A 19,460-nucleotide genomic window follows, 5' to 3' on the forward strand; every position below is an offset into this window, starting at 1 on the left:
AAAATCAGTACTTGGTCTTGCTAGTGAAGGCAGGGGGCTGGACTCGACTTGACTTGATGACTTTTCAAGGTCCCCTCCAGCTCTATGACATAGGTATATCTCAATATATAACTGCTTTGAAGTGGAATTAATAAAATCTAAACTGGTTTCTCAACAGAAACAACAACAACAACAACAACAACAAGCACAACAGATGGCACAGCCACAACACTCAGCCATTCCTCACTGCATTCAACTGCAGAGACACCCAGCACAGATACCGAGAAGTCGGCTCTTCCAGTGAGCACTGTGATTCTGGATAGCAGCACAGTGGCACCAAGTGCAACATCCCATTTCACCACAAATATTCCTCCTCAGACAGAGGTTTCTCAAATCACTGGCACTAGTCATACTGTTCCAAACACAGTACCCATGGGCAGCACAAGTAGCGATACAACTGATACAGAATCCAACACCCCACCTGCCTTCACAGATAAAGTCTCCTCTACTGCGTCTTTAGCTTATGAAGTTGGTGATAAAAGTACAGCTTTTGTAGGAACCAATCCAATGAGTCACCCAAGCACTACAGCAGAGACCCTAGCAGAAATATCTTCCAACAGTCCAGCCACAACTGGATTCTCCAAAGAAACAACTCCGCCTTTGTCAACAACAAGCACAAGGGATGGCACAGCTACTTTAAACCCCTTAGCAACAGAATCCAGCACCTCTTCTTCCTCCTCACCTGTATCAGAGAGTGCTTCTCAGGCAAGCGAGCAAACTACTCCTATCGGTGTCAGTGGGCATGGCTCTACTGCCCCAAGTAACGCACGCACTGAAGAAACATCCTCTACTCCTTCTGCGACTGTCACGGAATCCAGCCTGGGCATTACATCCACCAAAGGTGCATTGTCACCAGTTACTTCTGAACAGAATACACAGGAGGGAATAACATCTTCCTCTAAGCAGACAACTCTGAATGATGTAACGGCAACGGACCACAGCCATTCCTCACTGCATTCAACTGCAGAGACACCCAGCTCAGATACCGAGAAGTCGGCTCTTCCAGTGAGCACTGTGATTCTGGATAGCAGCACAGTGGCACCAAGTGCAACATCCCATTTCACCACAAATATTCCTCCTCAGACAGAGGTTTCTCAAATCACTGGCACTAGTAATACTGTTCCAAACACAGTACCCATGGGCAGCACAAGTAGCGATACAACTGATACAGAATCCAACACCCCACCTGCCTTCACAGACAAAGTCTCCTCTACTGCGTCTGTAGCTTCTGAAGTGGGTGATAAAAGTACAGCTTTTGTAGGAACCAATCCAATGAGTCACCTAAGCACTACAGCAGAGACCCTAGCAGAAATATCTTCCAACAGTCCAGCCACAACTGGATTCTCCAAAGAAACAACTCCGCCTTTGTCAACAACAAGCACAAGGGATGGCACAGCTACTTTAAACCCCTTAGCAACAGAATCCAGCACCTCTTCTTCCTCCTCACCTGTATCAGAGAGTGCTTCTCAGGCAAGCGAGCAAACTGCTCCTATCGGTGTCAGTGGGCATGGCTCTACTGCCCCAAGTAACGCACGCACTGAAGAAACATCCTCTACTCCTTCTGCGACTGTCACGGAATCCAGTTTGGGCATTACATCCACGAAAGGTGCATTGTCACCAATCACCTCAGAACAGAATACACAGGAGGGCATAACATCTTCCTCTAACCAGACAACTCTGAATGATGTAACGGGAACGGACCTCAGCCATTCCTCACTGCATTCAACTGCAGAGACACCCAGCACAGATACCGAGAAGTCAGCTCTTCCAGTGAGCACTGTGATTCTGGATAGCAGCACAGTGGCACCAAGTGCAACATCCCATTTCACCACAAATATTCCTCCTCAGACAGAGGTTTCTCAAATCACTGGCACTAGTAATACTGTTCCAAACACAGTACCCATGGGCAGCACAAGTAGCGATACCACTGATACAGAATCCAACACCCCACCTGCCTTCACAGATAAAGTCTCCTCTACTGCGTCTATAGCTTCTGAAGTGGGTGATAAAAGTACAGCTTTTGTAGGAACCAATCCAATGAGTCACCCAAGCACTACAGCAGAGACCCTAGCAGAAATATCTTCCAACAGTCCAGCCACAACTGGATTCTCCAAAGAAACAACTCCGCCTTTGTCAACAACAAGCACAAGGGATGGCACAGCTACTTTAAACCCCTTAGCAACAGAATCCAGCACCTCTTCTTCCTCCTCACCTGTATCAGAGAGTGCTTCTCAGGCAAGCGAGCAAACTACTCCTATCGGTGTCAGTGGGCATGGCTCTACTGCCCCAAGTAACGCACGCACTGAAGAAACATCCTCTACTCCTTCTGCGACTGTCACGGAATCCAGAATGGGCATTACATCCACCAAAGGTGCATTGTCACCAGTTACTTCTGAACAGAATACACAGGAGGGAATAACATCTTCCTCTAAGCAGACAACTCTGAATGATGTAACGGCAACGGACCACAGCCATTCCTCACTGCATTCAACTGCAGAGACACCCAGCACAGATACCGAGAAGTCAGCTCTTGCAGTGAGCACTGTGATTCTGGATAGCAGCACAGTGGCACCAAGTGCAACATCCCATTTCACCACAAATATTCCTCCTCAGACAGAGGTTTCTCAAATCACTGGCACTAGTAATACTGTTCCAAACACAGTACCCATGGGCAGCACAAGTAGCGATACAACTGATACAGAATCCAACAGCCCACCTGCCTTCACAGACAAAGTCTCCTCTACTGCGTCTGTAGCTTCTGAAGTGGGTGATAAAAGTACAGCTTTTGTAGGAACCAATCCAATGAGTCACCTAAGCACTACAGCAGAGACCCCAGCAGAAATATCTTCCAACAGTCCAGCCACAACTGGATTCTCCAAAGAAACAACTCCGCCTTTGTCAACAACAAGCACAAGGGATGGCACAGCTACTTTAAACCCCTTAGCAACAGAATCCAGCACCTCTTCTTCCTCCTCACCTGTATCAGAGAGTGCTTCTCAGGCAAGCGAGCAAACTGCTCCTATCGGTGTCAGTGGGCATGGCTCTACTGCCCCAAGTAACGCACGCACTGAAGAAACATCCTCTACTCCTTCTGCGACTGTCACGGAATCCAGTTTGGGCATTACATCCACCAAAGGTGCATTGTCACCAGTCACCTCAGAACAGAATACACAGGAGGGCATAACATCTTCCTCTAACCAGACAACTCTGAATGATGTAACGGGAACGGACCTCAGCCATTCCTCACTGCATTCAACTGCAGAGACACCCAGCTCAGATACCGAGAAGTCGGCTCTTCCGGTGAGCACTGTGATTCTGGAAAGCAGCACAGTGGCACCAAGTGCAACATCCCATTTCACCACAAATATTCCTCCTCAGACAGAGGTTTCTCAAATCACTGGCACTAGTAATACTGTTCCAAACACAGTACCCATGGGCAGCACAAGTAGCGATACAACTGATACAGAATCCAACAGCCCACCTGCCTTCACAGACAAAGTCTCCTCTACTGCGTCTGTAGCTTCTGAAGTGGGTGATAAAAGTACAGCTTTTGTAGGAACCAATCCAATGAGTCACCTAAGCACTACAGCAGAGACCCCAGCAGAAATATCTTCCAACAGTCCAGCCACAACTGGATTCTCCAAAGAAACAACTCCGCCTTTGTCAACAACAAGCACAAGGGATGGCACAGCTACTTTAAACCCCTTAGCAACAGAATCCAGCACCTCTTCTTCCTCCTCACCTGTATCAGAGAGTGCTTCTCAGGCAAGCGAGCAAACTGCTCCTATCGGTGTCAGTGGGCATGGCTCTACTGCCCCAAGTAACGCACGCACTGAAGAAACATCCTCTACTCCTTCTGCGACTGTCACGGAATCCAGCCTGGGCATTACATCCACCAAAGGTGCATTGTCACCAGTCACCTCAGAACAGAATACACAGGAGGGCATAACATCTTCCTCTAACCAGACAACTCTGAATGATGTAACGGGAACGGACCTCAGCCATTCCTCACTGCATTCAACTGCAGAGACACCCAGCTCAGATACCGAGAAGTCGGCTCTTCCGGTGAGCACTGTGATTCTGGATAGCAGCACAGTGGCACCAAGTGCAACATCCCATTTCACCACAAATATTCCTCCTCAGACAGAGGTTTCTCAAATCACTGGCACTAGTAATACTGTTCCAAACACAGTACCCATGGGCAGCACAAGTAGCGATACAACTGATACAGAATCCAACACCCCACCTGCCTTCACAGACAAAGTCTCCTCTACTGCGTCTGTAGCTTCTGAAGTGGGTGATAAAAGTACAGCTTTTGTAGGAACCAATCCAATGAGTCACCTAAGCACTACAGCAGAGACCCCAGCAGAAATATCTTCCAACAGTCCAGCCACAACTGGATTCTCCAAAGAAACAACTCCGCCTTTGTCAACAACAAGCACAAGGGATGGCACAGCTACTTTAAACCCCTTAGCAACAGAATCCAGCACCTCTTCTTCCTCCTCACCTGTATCAGAGAGTGATTCTCAGGCAAGCGAGCAAACTACTCCTATCGGTGTCAGTGGGCATGGCTCTACTGCCCCAAGTAACGCACGCACTGAAGAAACATCCTCTACTCCTTCTGCGACTGTCACGGAATCCAGCCTGGGCATTACATCCACCAAAGGTGCATTGTCACCAGTTACTTCTGAACAGAATACACAGGAGGGAATAACATCTTCCTCTAAGCAGACAACTCTGAATGATGTAACGGGAACGGACCACAGCCATTCCTCACTGCATTCAACTGCAGAGACACCCAGCACAGATACCGAGAAGTCAGCTCTTCCAGTGAGCACTGTGATTCTGGATAGCAGCACAGTGGCACCAAGTGCAACATCCCATTTCACCACAAATATTCCTCCTCAGACAGAGGTTTCTCAAATCACTGGCACTAGTAATACTGTTCCAAACACAGTACCCATGGGCAGCACAAGTAGCGATACAACTGATACAGAATCCAACACCCCACCTGCCTTCACAGACAAAGTCTCCTCTACTGCGTCTGTAGCTTCTGAAGTGGGTGATAAAAGTACAGCTTTTGTAGGAACCAATCCAATGAGTCACCTAAGCACTACAGCAGAGACCCCAGCAGAAATATCTTCCAACAGTCCAGCCACAACTGGATTCTCCAAAGAAACAACTCCGCCTTTGTCAACAACAAGCACAAGGGATGGCACAGCTACTTTAAACCCCTTAGCAACAGAATCCAGCACCTCTTCTTCCTCCTCACCTGTATCAGAGAGTGCTTCTCAGGCAAGCGAGCAAACTGCTCCTATCGGTGTCAGTGGGCATGGCTCTACTGCCCCAAGTAACGCACGCACTGAAGAAACATCCTCTACTCCTTCTGCGACTGTCACGGAATCCAGCCTGGGCATTACATCCACCAAAGGTGCATTGTCACCAGTTACTTCTGAACAGAATACACAGGAGGGAATAACATCTTCCTCTAAGCAGACAACTCTGAATGATGTAACAGCAACGGACCACAGCCATTCCTCACTGCATTCAACTGCAGAGACACCCAGCACAGATACCGAGAAGTCGGCTCTTCCAGTGAGCACTGTGATTTTGGATAGCAGCACAGTGGCACCAAGTGCAACATCCCATTTCCCCACAAATATTCCTCCTCAGACAGAGGTTTCTCAAATCACTGGCACTAGTAATACTGTTCCAAACACAGTACCCATGGGCAGCACAAGTAGCGATACAACTGATACAGAATCCAACACCCCACCTGCCTTCACAGACAAAGTCTCCTCTACTGCGTCTGTAGCCTCTGAAGTGGGTGATAAAAGTACAGCTTTTGTAGGAACCAATCCAATGAGTCACCTAAGCACTACAGCAGAGACCCCAGCAGAAATATCTTCCAACAGTCCAGCCACAACTGGATTCTCCAAAGAAACAACTCCGCCTTTGTCAACAACAAGCACAAGGGATGGCACAGCTACTTTAAACCCCTTAGCAACAGAATCCAGCACCTCTTCTTCCTCCTCACCTGTATCAGAGAGTGCTTCTCAGGCAAGCGAGCAAACTGCTCCTATCGGTGTCAGTGGGCATGGCTCTACTGCCCCAAGTAACGCACGCACTGAAGAAACATCCTCTACTCCTTCTGCGACTGTCACGGAATCCAGTTTGGGCATTACATCCACCAAAGGTGCATTGTCACCAGTCACCTCAGAACAGAATACACAGGAGGGCATAACATCTTCCTCTAACCAGACAACTCTGAATGATGTAACGGGAACGGACCTCAGCCATTCCTCACTGCATTCAACTGCAGAGACACCCAGCTCAGATACCGAGAAGTCGGCTCTTCCGGTGAGCACTGTGATTCTGGATAGCAGCACAGTGGCACCAAGTGCAACATCCCATTTCACCACAAATATTCCTCCTCAGACAGAGGTTTCTCAAATCACTGGCACTAGTAATACTGTTCCAAACACAGTACCCATGGGCAGCACAAGTAGCGATACAACTGATACAGAATCCAACACCCCACCTGCCTTCACAGACAAAGTCTCCTCTACTGCGTCTGTAGCTTCTGAAGTGGGTGATAAAAGTACAGCTTTTGTAGGAACCAATCCAATGAGTCACCTAAGCACTACAGCAGAGACCCCAGCAGAAATATCTTCCAACAGTCCAGCCACAACTGGATTCTCCAAAGAAACAACTCCGCCTTTGTCAACAACAAGCACAAGGGATGGCACAGCTACTTTAAACCCCTTAGCAACAGAATCCAGCACCTCTTCTTCCTCCTCACCTGTATCAGAGAGTGCTTCTCAAGCAAGCGAGCAAACTACTCCTATCGGTGTCAGTGGGCATGGCTCTACTGCCCCAAGTAACGCACGCACTGAAGAAACATCCTCTACTCCTTCTGCGACTGTCACGGAATCCAGCCTGGGCATTACATCCACCAAAGGTGCATTGTCACCAGTTACTTCTGAACAGAATACACAGGAGGGAATAACATCTTCCTCTAAGCAGACAACTCTGAATGATGTAACGGGAACGGACCACAGCCATTCCTCACTGCATTCAACTGCAGAGACACCCAGCACAGATACCGAGAAGTCGGCTCTTCCAGTGAGCACTGTGATTCTGGATAGCAGCACAGTGGCACCAAGTGCAACATCCCATTTCACCACAAATATTCCTCCTCAGACAGAGGTTTCTCAAATCACTGGCACTAGTAATACTGTTCCAAACACAGTACCCATGGGCAGCACAAGTAGCGATACAACTGATACAGAATCCAACACCCCACCTGCCTTCACAGACAAAGTCTCCTCTACTGCGTCTGTAGCTTCTGAAGTGGGTGATAAAAGTACAGCTTTTGTAGGAACCAATCCAATGAGTCACCTAAGCACTACAGCAGAGACCCCAGCAGAAATATCTTCCAACAGTCCAGCCACAACTGGATTCTCCAAAGAAACAACTCCGCCTTTGTCAACAACAAGCACAAGGGATGGCACAGCTACTTTAAACCCCTTAGCAACAGAATCCAGCACCTCTTCTTCCTCCTCACCTGTATCAGAGAGTGCTTCTCAGGCAAGCGAGCAAACTGCTCCTATCGGTGTCAGTGGGCATGGCTCTACTGCCCCAAGTAACGCACGCACTGAAGAAACATCCTCTACTCCTTCTGCGACTGTCACGGAATCCAGTTTGGGCATTACATCCACCAAAGGTGCATTGTCACCAGTCACCTCAGAAAAGAATACACAGGAGGGCATAACATCTTCCTCTAACCAGACAACTCTGAATGATGTAACGGGAACGGACCTCAGCCATTCCTCACTGCATTCAACTGCAGAGACACCCAGCTCAGATACCGAGAAGTCGGCTCTTCCGGTGAGCACTGTGATTCTGGATAGCAGCACAGTGGCACCAAGTGCAACATCCCATTTCACCACAAATATTCCTCCTCAGACAGAGGTTTCTCAAATCACTGGCACTAGTAATACTGTTCCAAACACAGTACCCAAGGGCAGCACAAGTAGCGATACAACTGATACAGAATCCAACACCCCACCTGCCTTCACAGACAAAGTCTCCTCTACTGCGTCTGTAGCCTCTGAAGTGGGTGATAAAAGTACAGCTTTTGTAGGAACCAATCCAATGAGTCACCTAAGCACTACAGCAGAGACCCCAGCAGAAATATCTTCCAACAGTCCAGCCTCAACTGGATTCTCCAAAGAAACAACTCCGCCTTTGTCAACAACAAGCACAAGGGATGGCACAGCTACTTTAAACCCCTTAGCAACAGAATCCAGCACCTCTTCTTCCTCCTCACCTGTATCAGAGAGTGCTTCTCAGGCAAGCGAGCAAACTACTCCTATCGGTGTCAGTGGGCATGGCTCTACTGCCCCAAGTAACGCACGCACTGAAGAAACATCCTCTACTCCTTCTGCGACTGTCACGGAATCCAGCCTGGGCATTACATCCACCAAAGGTGCATTGTCACCAGTTACTTCTGAACAGAATACACAGGAGGGAATAACATCTTCCTCTAAGCAGACAACTCTGAATGATGTAACGGGAACGGACCACAGCCATTCCTCACTGCATTCAACTGCAGAGACACCTAGCACAGATACCGAGAAGTCAGCTCTTAAAGTGAGCACTGTGATTCTGGATAGCAGCACAGTGGCACCAAGTGCAACATCCCATTTCCCCACAAATATTCCTCCTCAGACAGAGGTTTCTCAAATCACTGGCACTAGTAATACTGTTCCAAACACAGTACCCATGGGCAGCACAAGTAGCGATACAACTGATACAGAATCCAACACCCCACCTGCCTTCACAGACAAAGTCTCCTCTACTGCGTCTGTAGCTTCTGAAGTGGGTGATAAAAGTACAGCTTTTGTAGGAACCAATCCAATGAGTCACCTAAGCACTACAGCAGAGACCCCAGCAGAAATATCTTCCAACAGTCCAGCCACAACTGGATTCTCCAAAGAAACAACTCCGCCTTTGTCAACAACAAGCACAAGGGATGGCACAGCTACTTTAAACCCCTTAGCAACAGAATCCAGCACCTCTTCTTCCTCCTCACCTGTATCAGAGAGTGCTTCTCAGGCAAGCGAGCAAACTGCTCCTATCGGTGTCAGTGGGCATGGCTCTACTGCCCCAAGTAACGCACGCACTGAAGAAACATCCTCTACTCCTTCTGCGACTGTCACGGAATCCAGTTTGGGCATTACATCCACCAAACGTGCATTGTCACCAGTCACCTCAGAACAGAATACACAGGAGGGCATAACATCTTCCTCTAACCAGACAACTCTGAATGATGTAACGGGAACGGACCTCAGCCATTCCTCACTGCATTCAACTGCAGAGACACCCAGCTCAGATACCGAGAAGTCGGCTCTTCCGGTGAGCACTGTGATTCTGGATAGCAGCACAGTGGCACCAAGTGCAACATCCCATTTCACCACAAATATTCCTCCTCAGACAGAGGTTTCTCAAATCACTGGCACTAGTAATACTGTTCCAAACACAGTACCCATGGGCAGCACAAGTAGCGATACAACTGATACAGAATCCAACACCCCACCTGCCTTCACAGACAAAGTCTCCTCTACTGCGTCTGTAGCTTCTGAAGTGGGTGATAAAAGTACAGCTTTTGTAGGAACCAATCCAATGAGTCACCTAAGCACTACAGCAGAGACCCCAGCAGAAATATCTTCCAACAGTCCAGCCACAACTGGATTCTCCAAAGAAACAACTCCGCCTTTGTCAACAACAAGCACAAGGGATGGCACAGCTACTTTAAACCCCTTAGCAACAGAATCCAGCACCTCTTCTTCCTCCTCACCTGTATCAGAGAGTGCTTCTCAGGCAAGCGAGCAAACTACTCCTATCGGTGTCAGTGGGCATGGCTCTACTGCCCCAAGTAACGCACGCACTGAAGAAACATCCTCTACTCCTTCTGCGACTGTCACGGAATCCAGCCTGGGCATTACATCCACCAAAGGTGCATTGTCACCAGTTACTTCTGAACAGAATACACAGGAGGGAATAACATCTTCCTCTAAGCAGACAACTCTGAATGATGTAACGGCAACGGACCACAGCCATTCCTCACTGCATTCAACTGCAGAGACACCCAGCACAGATACCGAGAAGTCAGCTCTTCCAGTGAGCACTGTGATTCTGGATAGCAGCACAGTGGCACCAAGTGCAACATCCCATTTCACCACAAATATTCCTCCTCAGACAGAGGTTTCTCAAATCACTGGCACTAGTAATACTGTTCCAAACACAGTACCCATGGGCAGCACAAGTAGCGATACCACTGATACAGAATCCAACACCCCACCTGCCTTCACAGACAAAGTCTCCTCTACTGCGTCTGTAGCTTCTGAAGTGGGTGATAAAAGTACAGCTTTTGTAGGAACCAATCCAATGAGTCACCTAAGCACTACAGCAGAGACCCTAGCAGAAATATCTTCCAACAGTCCAGCCACCACTGGATTCTCCAAAGAAACAACTCCGCCTTTGTCAACAACAAGCACAAGGGATGGCACAGCTACTTTAAACCCCTTAGCAACAGAATCCAGCACCTCTTCTTCCTCCTCACCTGTATCAGAGAGTGCTTCTCAGGCAAGTGAGCAAACTGCTTCTATCGGTGTCAGTGGGCATGGCTCTACTGCCCCAAGTAACGCACGCACTGAAGAAACATCCTCTACTCCTTCTGCGACTGTCACGGAATCCAGCCTGGGCATTACATCCACCAAAGGTGCATTGTCACCAGTTACTTCTGAACAGAATACACAGGAGGGAATAACATCTTCCTCTAAGCAGACAACTCTGAATGATGTAACGGCAACGGACCACAGCCATTCCTCACTGCATTCAACTGCAGAGACACCCAGCACAGATACCGAGAAGTCGGCTCTTCCAGTGAGCACTGTGATTTTGGATAGCAGCACAGTGGCACCAAGTGCAACATCCCATTTCCCCACAAATATTCCTCCTCAGACAGAGGTTTCTCAAATCACTGGCACTAGTAATACTGTTCCAAACACAGTACCCATGGGCAGCACAAGTAGCGATACAACTGATACAGAATCCAACACCCCACCTGCCTTCACAGACAAAGTCTCCTCTACTGCGTCTGTAGCTTCTGAAGTGGGTGATAAAAGTACAGCTTTTGTAGGAACCAATCCAATGAGTCACCTAAGCACTACAGCAGAGACCCCAGCAGAAATATCTTCCAACAGTCCAGCCACAACTGGATTCTCCAAAGAAACAACTCCGCCTTTGTCAACAACAAGCACAAGGGATGGCACAGCTACTTTAAACCCCTTAGCAACAGAATCCAGCACCTCTTCTTCCTCCTCACCTGTATCAGAGAGTGCTTCTCAGGCAAGCGAGCAAACTGCTCCTATCGGTGTCAGTGGGCATGGCTCTACTGCCCCAAGTAACGCACGCACTGAAGAAACATCCTCTACTCCTTCTGCGACTGTCACGGAATCCAGTTTGGGCATTACATCCACCAAAGGTGCATTGTCACCAGTCACCTCAGAACAGAATACACAGGAGGGCATAACATCTTCCTCTAACCAGACAACTCTGAATGATGTAACGGGAACGGACCTCAGCCATTCCTCACTGCATTCAACTGCAGAGACACCCAGCACAGATACCGAGAAGTCAGCTCTTCCAGTGAGCACTGTGATTCTGGATAGCAGCACAGTGGCACCAAGTGCAACATCCCATTTCACCACAAATATTCCTCCTCAGACAGAGGTTTCTCAAATCACTGGCACTAGTAATACTGTTCCAAACACAGTACCCATGGGCAGCACAAGTAGCGATACAACTGATACAGAATCCGACACCCCACCTGCCTTCACAGACAAAGTCTCCTCTACTGCGTCTGTAGCTTCTGAAGTGGGTGATAAAAGTACAGCTTTTGTAGGAACCAATCCAATGAGTCACCTAAGCACTACAGCAGAGACCCCAGCAGAAATATCTTCCAACAGTCCAGCCACAACTGGATTCTCCAAAGAAACAACTCCGCCTTTGTCAACAACAAGCACAAGGGATGGCACAGCTACTTTAAACCCCTTAGCAACAGAATCCAGCACCTCTTCTTCCTCCTCACCTGTATCAGAGAGTGCTTCTCAGGCAAGCGAGCAAACTGCTCCTATCGGTGTCAGTGGGCATGGCTCTACTGCCCCAAGTAATGCACGCACTGAAGAAACATCCTCTACTCCTTCTGCGACTGTCACGGAATCCAGTTTGGGCATTACATCCACCAAAGGTGCATTGTCACCAGTCACCTCAGAACAGAATACACAGGAGGGCATAACATCTTCCTCTAACCAGACAACTCTGAATGATGTAACGGGAACGGACCTCAGCCATTCCTCACTGCATTCAACTGCAGAGACACCCAGCACAGATACCGAGAAGTCGGCTCTTCCGGTGAGCACTGTGATTCTGGATAGCAGCACAGTGGCCCCAACTGCAACATCCCGTTTCACCACAAATATTCCTCCTCAGACAGAGGTTTCTCAAATCACTGGCACTAGTAATACTGTTCCAAACACAGTACCCATGGGCAGCACAAGTAACGATACAACTGATACGGAATCTAACACCCCATCTGCCTTCACAGACAAAGTCTCCTCTACTGCATCTGTAGCTTCTGAAGTGGCTGATAAAAGTACAGCTTTTGTAGGAACCAATCCAATGACTCATCTAAGCACTATGGCTCACACTCCAGCAGAAATATCTTCCACAACTATATTCTCTTCTGCCCTCACTGGTTTAGGCACTTCATTTTCATTAACATCTGTAACTTCATCTGAATCTAATTCTATTTCAAATACTGTCCAAATTTCTACACTTACTGACATGATAAATGCCAGTGAAACCGTTACGATGTCCTCCACAACACCTAAATCTGTCATACCTATCACTGTTCTGAACACTACAATATCTCAGATTTCTTCTACTTTTTCCACACCCAACATAGCTGTTTCCCCACCAACTACAGCCACAACAATAATTTCTGCTAGTCCCACAAAGACATCATTAACTAGCAGATCCACAGTTATTGTTGCTACAATTGTAACAGCAGGAGATACTTCCTCGAAGAATACAAAGCCCACAGTTAGAATTACTGCACCTGAAGCTGGCACTGTTTCATCTATGACACAAAAAACATTACCACAAGGAACTTGCAGTAAGTATATTTGTGCTTTTTACTAAAGATTGAAAAACAAAATATAATAATAAATTCTGGTGTCACCTGTGAAAATATACTTGTTCTTAAATAAATGTTTGTATTGGAAAGTGTGAGTAAGAAACCCAATAAACTGTGGCTTTAGGAATGAAACATCTAAATTCTAAATAATTTTTTTAGATGTCATACAGGGAATCAGAAATTGTTCTACATGTAGGGATTGTTCATCCAGTAGTTGAAATATGTGGACCTTTTGAAATCAGAATTTTGAACTATTACGTGTCTACTACTGCCTCTTGCCTGAGAAGATTTAGAGCATTGTATACTAAACAAATGAAATACAGCCAAATAGGCTATAGTAACAAATAAGAGGTTAGACAGTATTTTAGAATATAGTAGTGACTTAAATATTGAGACCATAACTTTATTTCTAGACTGTACTGAAGCATTTTATTAACTTATAAATTCTGCAAATAATTTAGTTTTACCTAAAATAAGAATTTGAAAACTAAGATTTATTTTTTGACTCACAGAAAATAAGCAAATCCATGACTTACAGCAACTTAATTTTTTGTTTATAGCTTCACTTATTTTTTCCATTCAACTTGAGAAAGTAACCAGTGAAGTGATACAATTGAATTGGACACCTCAAGGTGGGACAAGAGATAGCCCTTACACTGTGTATCTGTTGAGGGATAACATGGTGAGGAATAAGAGCACTACGAACGAAACACGGATAGCATTTGGAGATCTAGTTCCTGGTTATGAATATATAATATCTGTGGAAGTTTTAACTTGTGCTAAGAAGATCAATACTTCAAAGAGAGTTCGCACAGGTATGGCCTTCATTATTGAATATTTTTTTCTTTATTACAGTAACTCATATATGGCCAAATTTGGAAGTCCTTACTCAGGCAAAACTCTCTTCGATATAAATGGGATAAATCTTGAAATGACTTGGCCATATCATGGACACTGAAGTCCAGATGTGCACTCAGTGATGATGGATCAGTCATTACATTTGTAGTGATCACATCATGCAAATGAACAGAAAAATAAGTGTTTAATTTTGTAATGTTTTGATCACCCTCAACTCATTTGACTTTCAATGAAAGTTGTGGGTACTTTTGGGATTGGGCCCTAAATGATGTAGCACTGAATCTCAGAGACTGTCATGTCTATAACTCAGAAAATCTGGGACAAATCAAAGGAAACTGGCCCCTGAAAGACATTAATTCCATAGAAAGACATGACAGCCATTCTTCTCTCAGTTACACATAAACAACCCCTCTGCCATTAGTGTGGTTGTACACGTGTAAGTAAAGAAAAGATTTGGCCCATACAGGTATATCTTAAGCAAAAGACAGAGAGATACAGTAGATAAGTTATATTTTATTCTGGATATTTTCCATCTTACATTACAGGTTTCAAATATATATATTTGATAAAGAAATATATATATCTTACCTAGAAGAATAGAACAGAAATCAAAATTAGGATAGCAAATTGGGGTGTGAATTGAAGACACTTCCCATTAAGATCTGTAAGGGTGCGGACTCACCCCTGCGGCGCCCCCTACTGGTTGCTTTGGGGAATCAGCTCATCCAGCGTCTGGAGCGCCCTCTGCAGGCCGGTGATCTGCCTTGTCCCTACTTCTGGCCCCTGTGTCCCTACCAGGACCTGGTGCCCCTATTACTGGGATGCTGCCCCCTGGCAGTACCCCACAGATCTGGGTCTCCCCTCCCTGAGGAACTCCCATCCCCTATCCCCACCACTGGGGGGATATCTATCCCTAACGCCTCAGCATTCCTCTCAGCTGGGCCCGCAGGGAATCCCTCTCTGCTTGCAGGCTCTCCAGTGCAAGGAGCAGCCTGCTCCCTTCCTCCAGAGTTTGGGTTCCCCTGGTAGCCTTCTCAGCTCCCCCATGGGATCCCAGGTTTGTCTGGGGCCTCCCTGCCCCTGACAATCCCCTCTCTAGGGCCCTGGTCGTCACCACCCACTCCTTCAGGGCAGTCTCGGACCCAGCCCGGTCCTGCGGCCTCCCCCTCCTTCTTTGGGGGCTAGGCCATTTTCCTCGGTGCCCCTTGTGGCAGAGGAGGCACAGCCAGTGCCTACCCCTGACCACCTCGGGGCTAATCTGGGCCCTGCGAGTTCCATGAGGGCACTCCCCCTTCTTGTGCCCTGGCTCCCCACAGGCCCAACACAATTGGAGCCCCCCTGTTGGCTTCACAGGGGGCACTCAAGTCTGTCCATGGTCTATCTCTGGCATAGCCCTTCCTTCAGGGCTCGCCTGGGCCCTATGAGTTCCATAAGGGCACTCCCTCTTCAAGTGTCCTGGTTCCCCACAGGCCCAACAGTTCCTTGGCCTTGGCACCGGCCTCCTGCCCAAGGTGCCTGGCCCCCAATGAGGTCCTTGTGCCCTCCCCCGCAGCAGCTGAAGCAGCCCCACTTGCTGCTCGGCAAGCTGGGCCACACAGGCTCTCCAATAATAGTCTCTCATTTCTTCTTCACCGTCAGTTAATCCACTTCCTGATTTGGGTAACTGTCCCACAGTCCTTGCCCTGGCCCCATGTGTCAGGGGCAGACCGCTATGCCCACATTCTCCACCACATGTAGAGGAGCAGACTCACCCCTGCGGTGCCTCCCTGGGCTATCTCAGGCCCTTCCAGGCAGGAGCAGGTGTCCACCCTGCTACAGTACAGTATTGAGTGTCTTAGTGGATGAAGACATCCTGCCTACATTAACTTATGCCTAGTGCTATTATAGTTTGTATTTAGACAGAGAACCATTTTTGAAATAGAATATAAAATAAACTGACCAAAGTATATCTTCCTAAAATGTTCAGTGAAGAACCCAACATACCCCAGTAACAGTTTTATTATTGTGCTATTAGCTCTAATTAAATAATTCAATATGACAAACTTTTGAGTAGAAACAGTAGAATCCAGGTCCACTTTCTCCTGCTTACGGTAGATTCATTCTCGTTAACCTTTTAAAAATTGATATAGATCACATTCATTTTGATTACTTTACAATTCTTTTACCTTTCAACATGTCCCAGAAGTTGGGGTGAAGGTAGCATGCCAATGTTGTGTTTGATCTGGGTGGTAGCCAAAAGATTTCATGTAACAAATGCATTCTTGCAGCACTGTGCTGAACTGTTTTTCAATGTCTTTACAGAAGCTAAAACATTTGACGGAAAAACCAGGATTACAAATGAAAATTTCAAACCTGAGTATAACAACAAATCAAGTGAAGAATTTAAGGATTTTGAAAAGAAGTTCATTGGGGAGGTATCATATCCAGGATTATTCAAATAAAATTAGTTTTCTATTGAACTGTTCCTAATCCAAATATATGTGAGAACCAGCTCACACGCGTTCTACACGGATGGAACACACTGGTTGGAGATTAGAACACCAGTGATAATTATTGCACAGTGATGCATGAACTCTCATTTACACTAAAGCCCTATTGGTCCTTAGTTTAAATGACGCTCTGGCCCAGAGTGGTATTAACTGAAGGAGAATGAGTTTTTGAGATCTGAGATGGGACAGAGGTGATGGGTTTTTTTTTCCCACCATGGTGTCCATGAAATGCCAGTGAATGTTGAATTTAGGTTTGGACTGCATAGTGAATCTGGATTGGCATTAACCAGAAGCAGAATCAGGTGTTTCTTGTTGTGAAATATTATCCACTTATTTGAGGATAAGACTGATGAGATTTGGATTAGGTCACCTCCTAGGTAGATGAGTCATACCAGCAGCAGACAAATGTGAAATCTTCTCTGGTTAATTTCTCACCAGTTTCATTTACTGAGAGTTTTTGTATAGGGAGAAATGCAGTCTGTTACCAGTGACTTCCTGTCTTATGGCTAGCAACATCCAGTAGGGAGTCATTGTGTCCCTGTTGTTTTGAGAACATCAGTGCCTCCTTAGAGAAGGGTAAGGTACCAACTTCTTGCATGTGAGTAGGTATTATGCTCTTGATCAGGGAATCATCCCCTGACACAGACAAGTTTTGACCATTATTGCCTTGTCTCTATCTTTCCCAATAAGTGATTTTACTGCTAAAGTTTCAGCCAAGCATCTCTGTGTCCTTTGACATACTCAGATTTCCTGATCCCCCTTCAATTTGACCTTATTCCTGGGACACCAAGACACTGCACTAATCTTTTTGGTTGACCATCACTTTCAAGGGATTGATCAATCTTGGGGGCTATTCTAATTCCTAAATCTCTCAGCAGCCTTTAATTTCAATGATATGTTATATTAACCATCCAAATGATAAGCTATTACTTTAATTTGTAAGGAATTTACTGGTCTGTCTTGTAGTTGAGGGAGCTCTGGAGGGAAATGTGCAATCTAGTCTTCAGCAGTCAATCTGCAAAGAGCCAGTCTAGAGCACGGTGGGTTGAGTTCTGCCTCGCTGTTTTAGGGGAGCAGTCTGCTTTGTTTCTCCATTTTTGGTGCTTATATGTTAGGGTTTTGGAGTCTGAGAAATAAAGTAGTGTAACACTGCTATATTCCAGAAAGAGTATTTTATGTTTTTTATCTAACTTCTCTGTGTGTATGCCATAACAAACAAAAGACTGTAACAAAAGATTGGCAGATCTTGTCGATGCCCTGTGGAGCAATTACTTCTATGCCCTGAGGGTCAGTCAAACATGATTTTGGAGTTTCCGTCTCATCAGAAGGAGCCTGTTAGGAGATATAGTGAGATTACATAGTGTACTCTCTACACTTTCCACTTCCAAATGAGGTCGGGCCTTGGATGAGAGTGAGTTGGTCAAAGCTCTATCTAGAAAAAATTGGGATGATGTTTCTAGAAAAGGTGAAGAATGTAGCAAGGGTGCAAACACTGGCATTTGTTCCTTTGTATTGCAGGGGCTTCTCCCCCCCTTTGTTAAGGAAGTTCACAGCTAGCGCTTGTAAAATGCTTTGAACATGAATAGTGTGATATAATTGCTAAATTTTATTTTTAAACATAACTTTTTTATTAAAGTCTTTCCAATAACTGAAATACAAAACGTGTTGGTAGTAAACATACTTCCAAAGATTGTGAATGCATACGTAGACTTTGGACTTGATCTTCTACTATTTTTTCTTTTTTATTGCATGTGCTTCATTGTGGTTAGACAGAGCTAAAAACAAGCAAGTGAAAAATAAAGTGAGAGGAAAACATGTATCCAACAGCATAAACCCAAACCCAAATAACTGCTCTTTCATGACACTCTGGTATCTAATCATCACTATGGATAGTTTCATGTTCTTTGATTCCTGCATAGTGTCAGTGAAAAGATGAGCCTTTTCCCATCTCCATTTGGCTAGACACATGTGGACATTTTGTTCATTTGGGTCTTGCCATATTTATACAGTGATTCTTGGCCTTCCAACTGGATTACTGCAGAAAACGCTAATTTGTTACTACACTTAAATACCACTCAGAACTTCCACTAAAGCAGAATTTGGGAGACAGGAAGAAGAGATTTAAAAGTAGGGGATTTCAATTTGGTTTTAATTGAGGGCCAAAGGCTGTTCTAAACCAGTGTTCATGGAAGGGAACGGGCCTGACCTAGACAACTGGGAGAGTCCTGTACACCTTACAATCCTCAAGGGGAGTGGGAACGACCTCTGATTTGTAGATCTCTTTCTCAAACAGTTTTTAACCCTATCAACTCTTGCAATTTTTTACCATTTGCCATTAATAAATGAGAGTTATGAAAATGTTTGAAGGTCGTAGAACTGATTTCTATAAGCATTTGGTTCCACTATCAGTAATGCTTTTCAAATGAATTGAACAATGCAGGGTACTTTTTGCCTTAAGAAAGGAAAATTGAATAATTTAAACTTTTTTACTTTACAGATAAGAAAAAACTTGCCACCTGAGATGCAAAGGTTACTAGACGAAGGAAAAATGCGTATAGTAATCAACAATCTTAGAAGTGGCAGCATATTTGTGGACTTTATGATTGTTTTGGATGTAGGAGAAAATGTAACAAAAACAGAGCTCACAACTGCTTTTACAGAGGCCTTTAACAACAGTACAGAATTTCAAACGGACCGCAACAGTACACTTATAGAAGGTATAGCCTAATGCTCATACAAACTGTTTTCTTTATATTTAGTGATTATAGTGTTTATCACTGATAGTGACTTTATGTGAAAACAACTGCACT

General features: G+C 45.7%; 1 protein-coding gene across 1 annotated transcript in view; it reads left to right on the forward strand.

The window, feature by feature from the left end:
• The window catches only part of LOC128835381 (mucin-17-like), a 47,610-nt gene that overhangs the window by 8,358 nt on the left and 19,792 nt on the right, over window positions 1-19,460 (forward strand). The window contains exons 2-5 of the mRNA XM_054024862.1: window positions 158-13,282; window positions 13,864-14,118; window positions 16,463-16,575; window positions 19,148-19,367. Of these exons, the coding sequence (XP_053880837.1) occupies window positions 158-13,282; window positions 13,864-14,118; window positions 16,463-16,575; window positions 19,148-19,367 (13,713 nt within the window). The remainder of the gene's footprint in view (window positions 1-157; window positions 13,283-13,863; window positions 14,119-16,462; window positions 16,576-19,147; window positions 19,368-19,460) is intronic.

This window comes from Malaclemys terrapin, chromosome 1 (assembly GCF_027887155.1).
Source record: "Malaclemys terrapin pileata isolate rMalTer1 chromosome 1, rMalTer1.hap1, whole genome shotgun sequence".
Classification (NCBI taxonomy): Eukaryota; Metazoa; Chordata; order Testudines; family Emydidae; genus Malaclemys; species Malaclemys terrapin.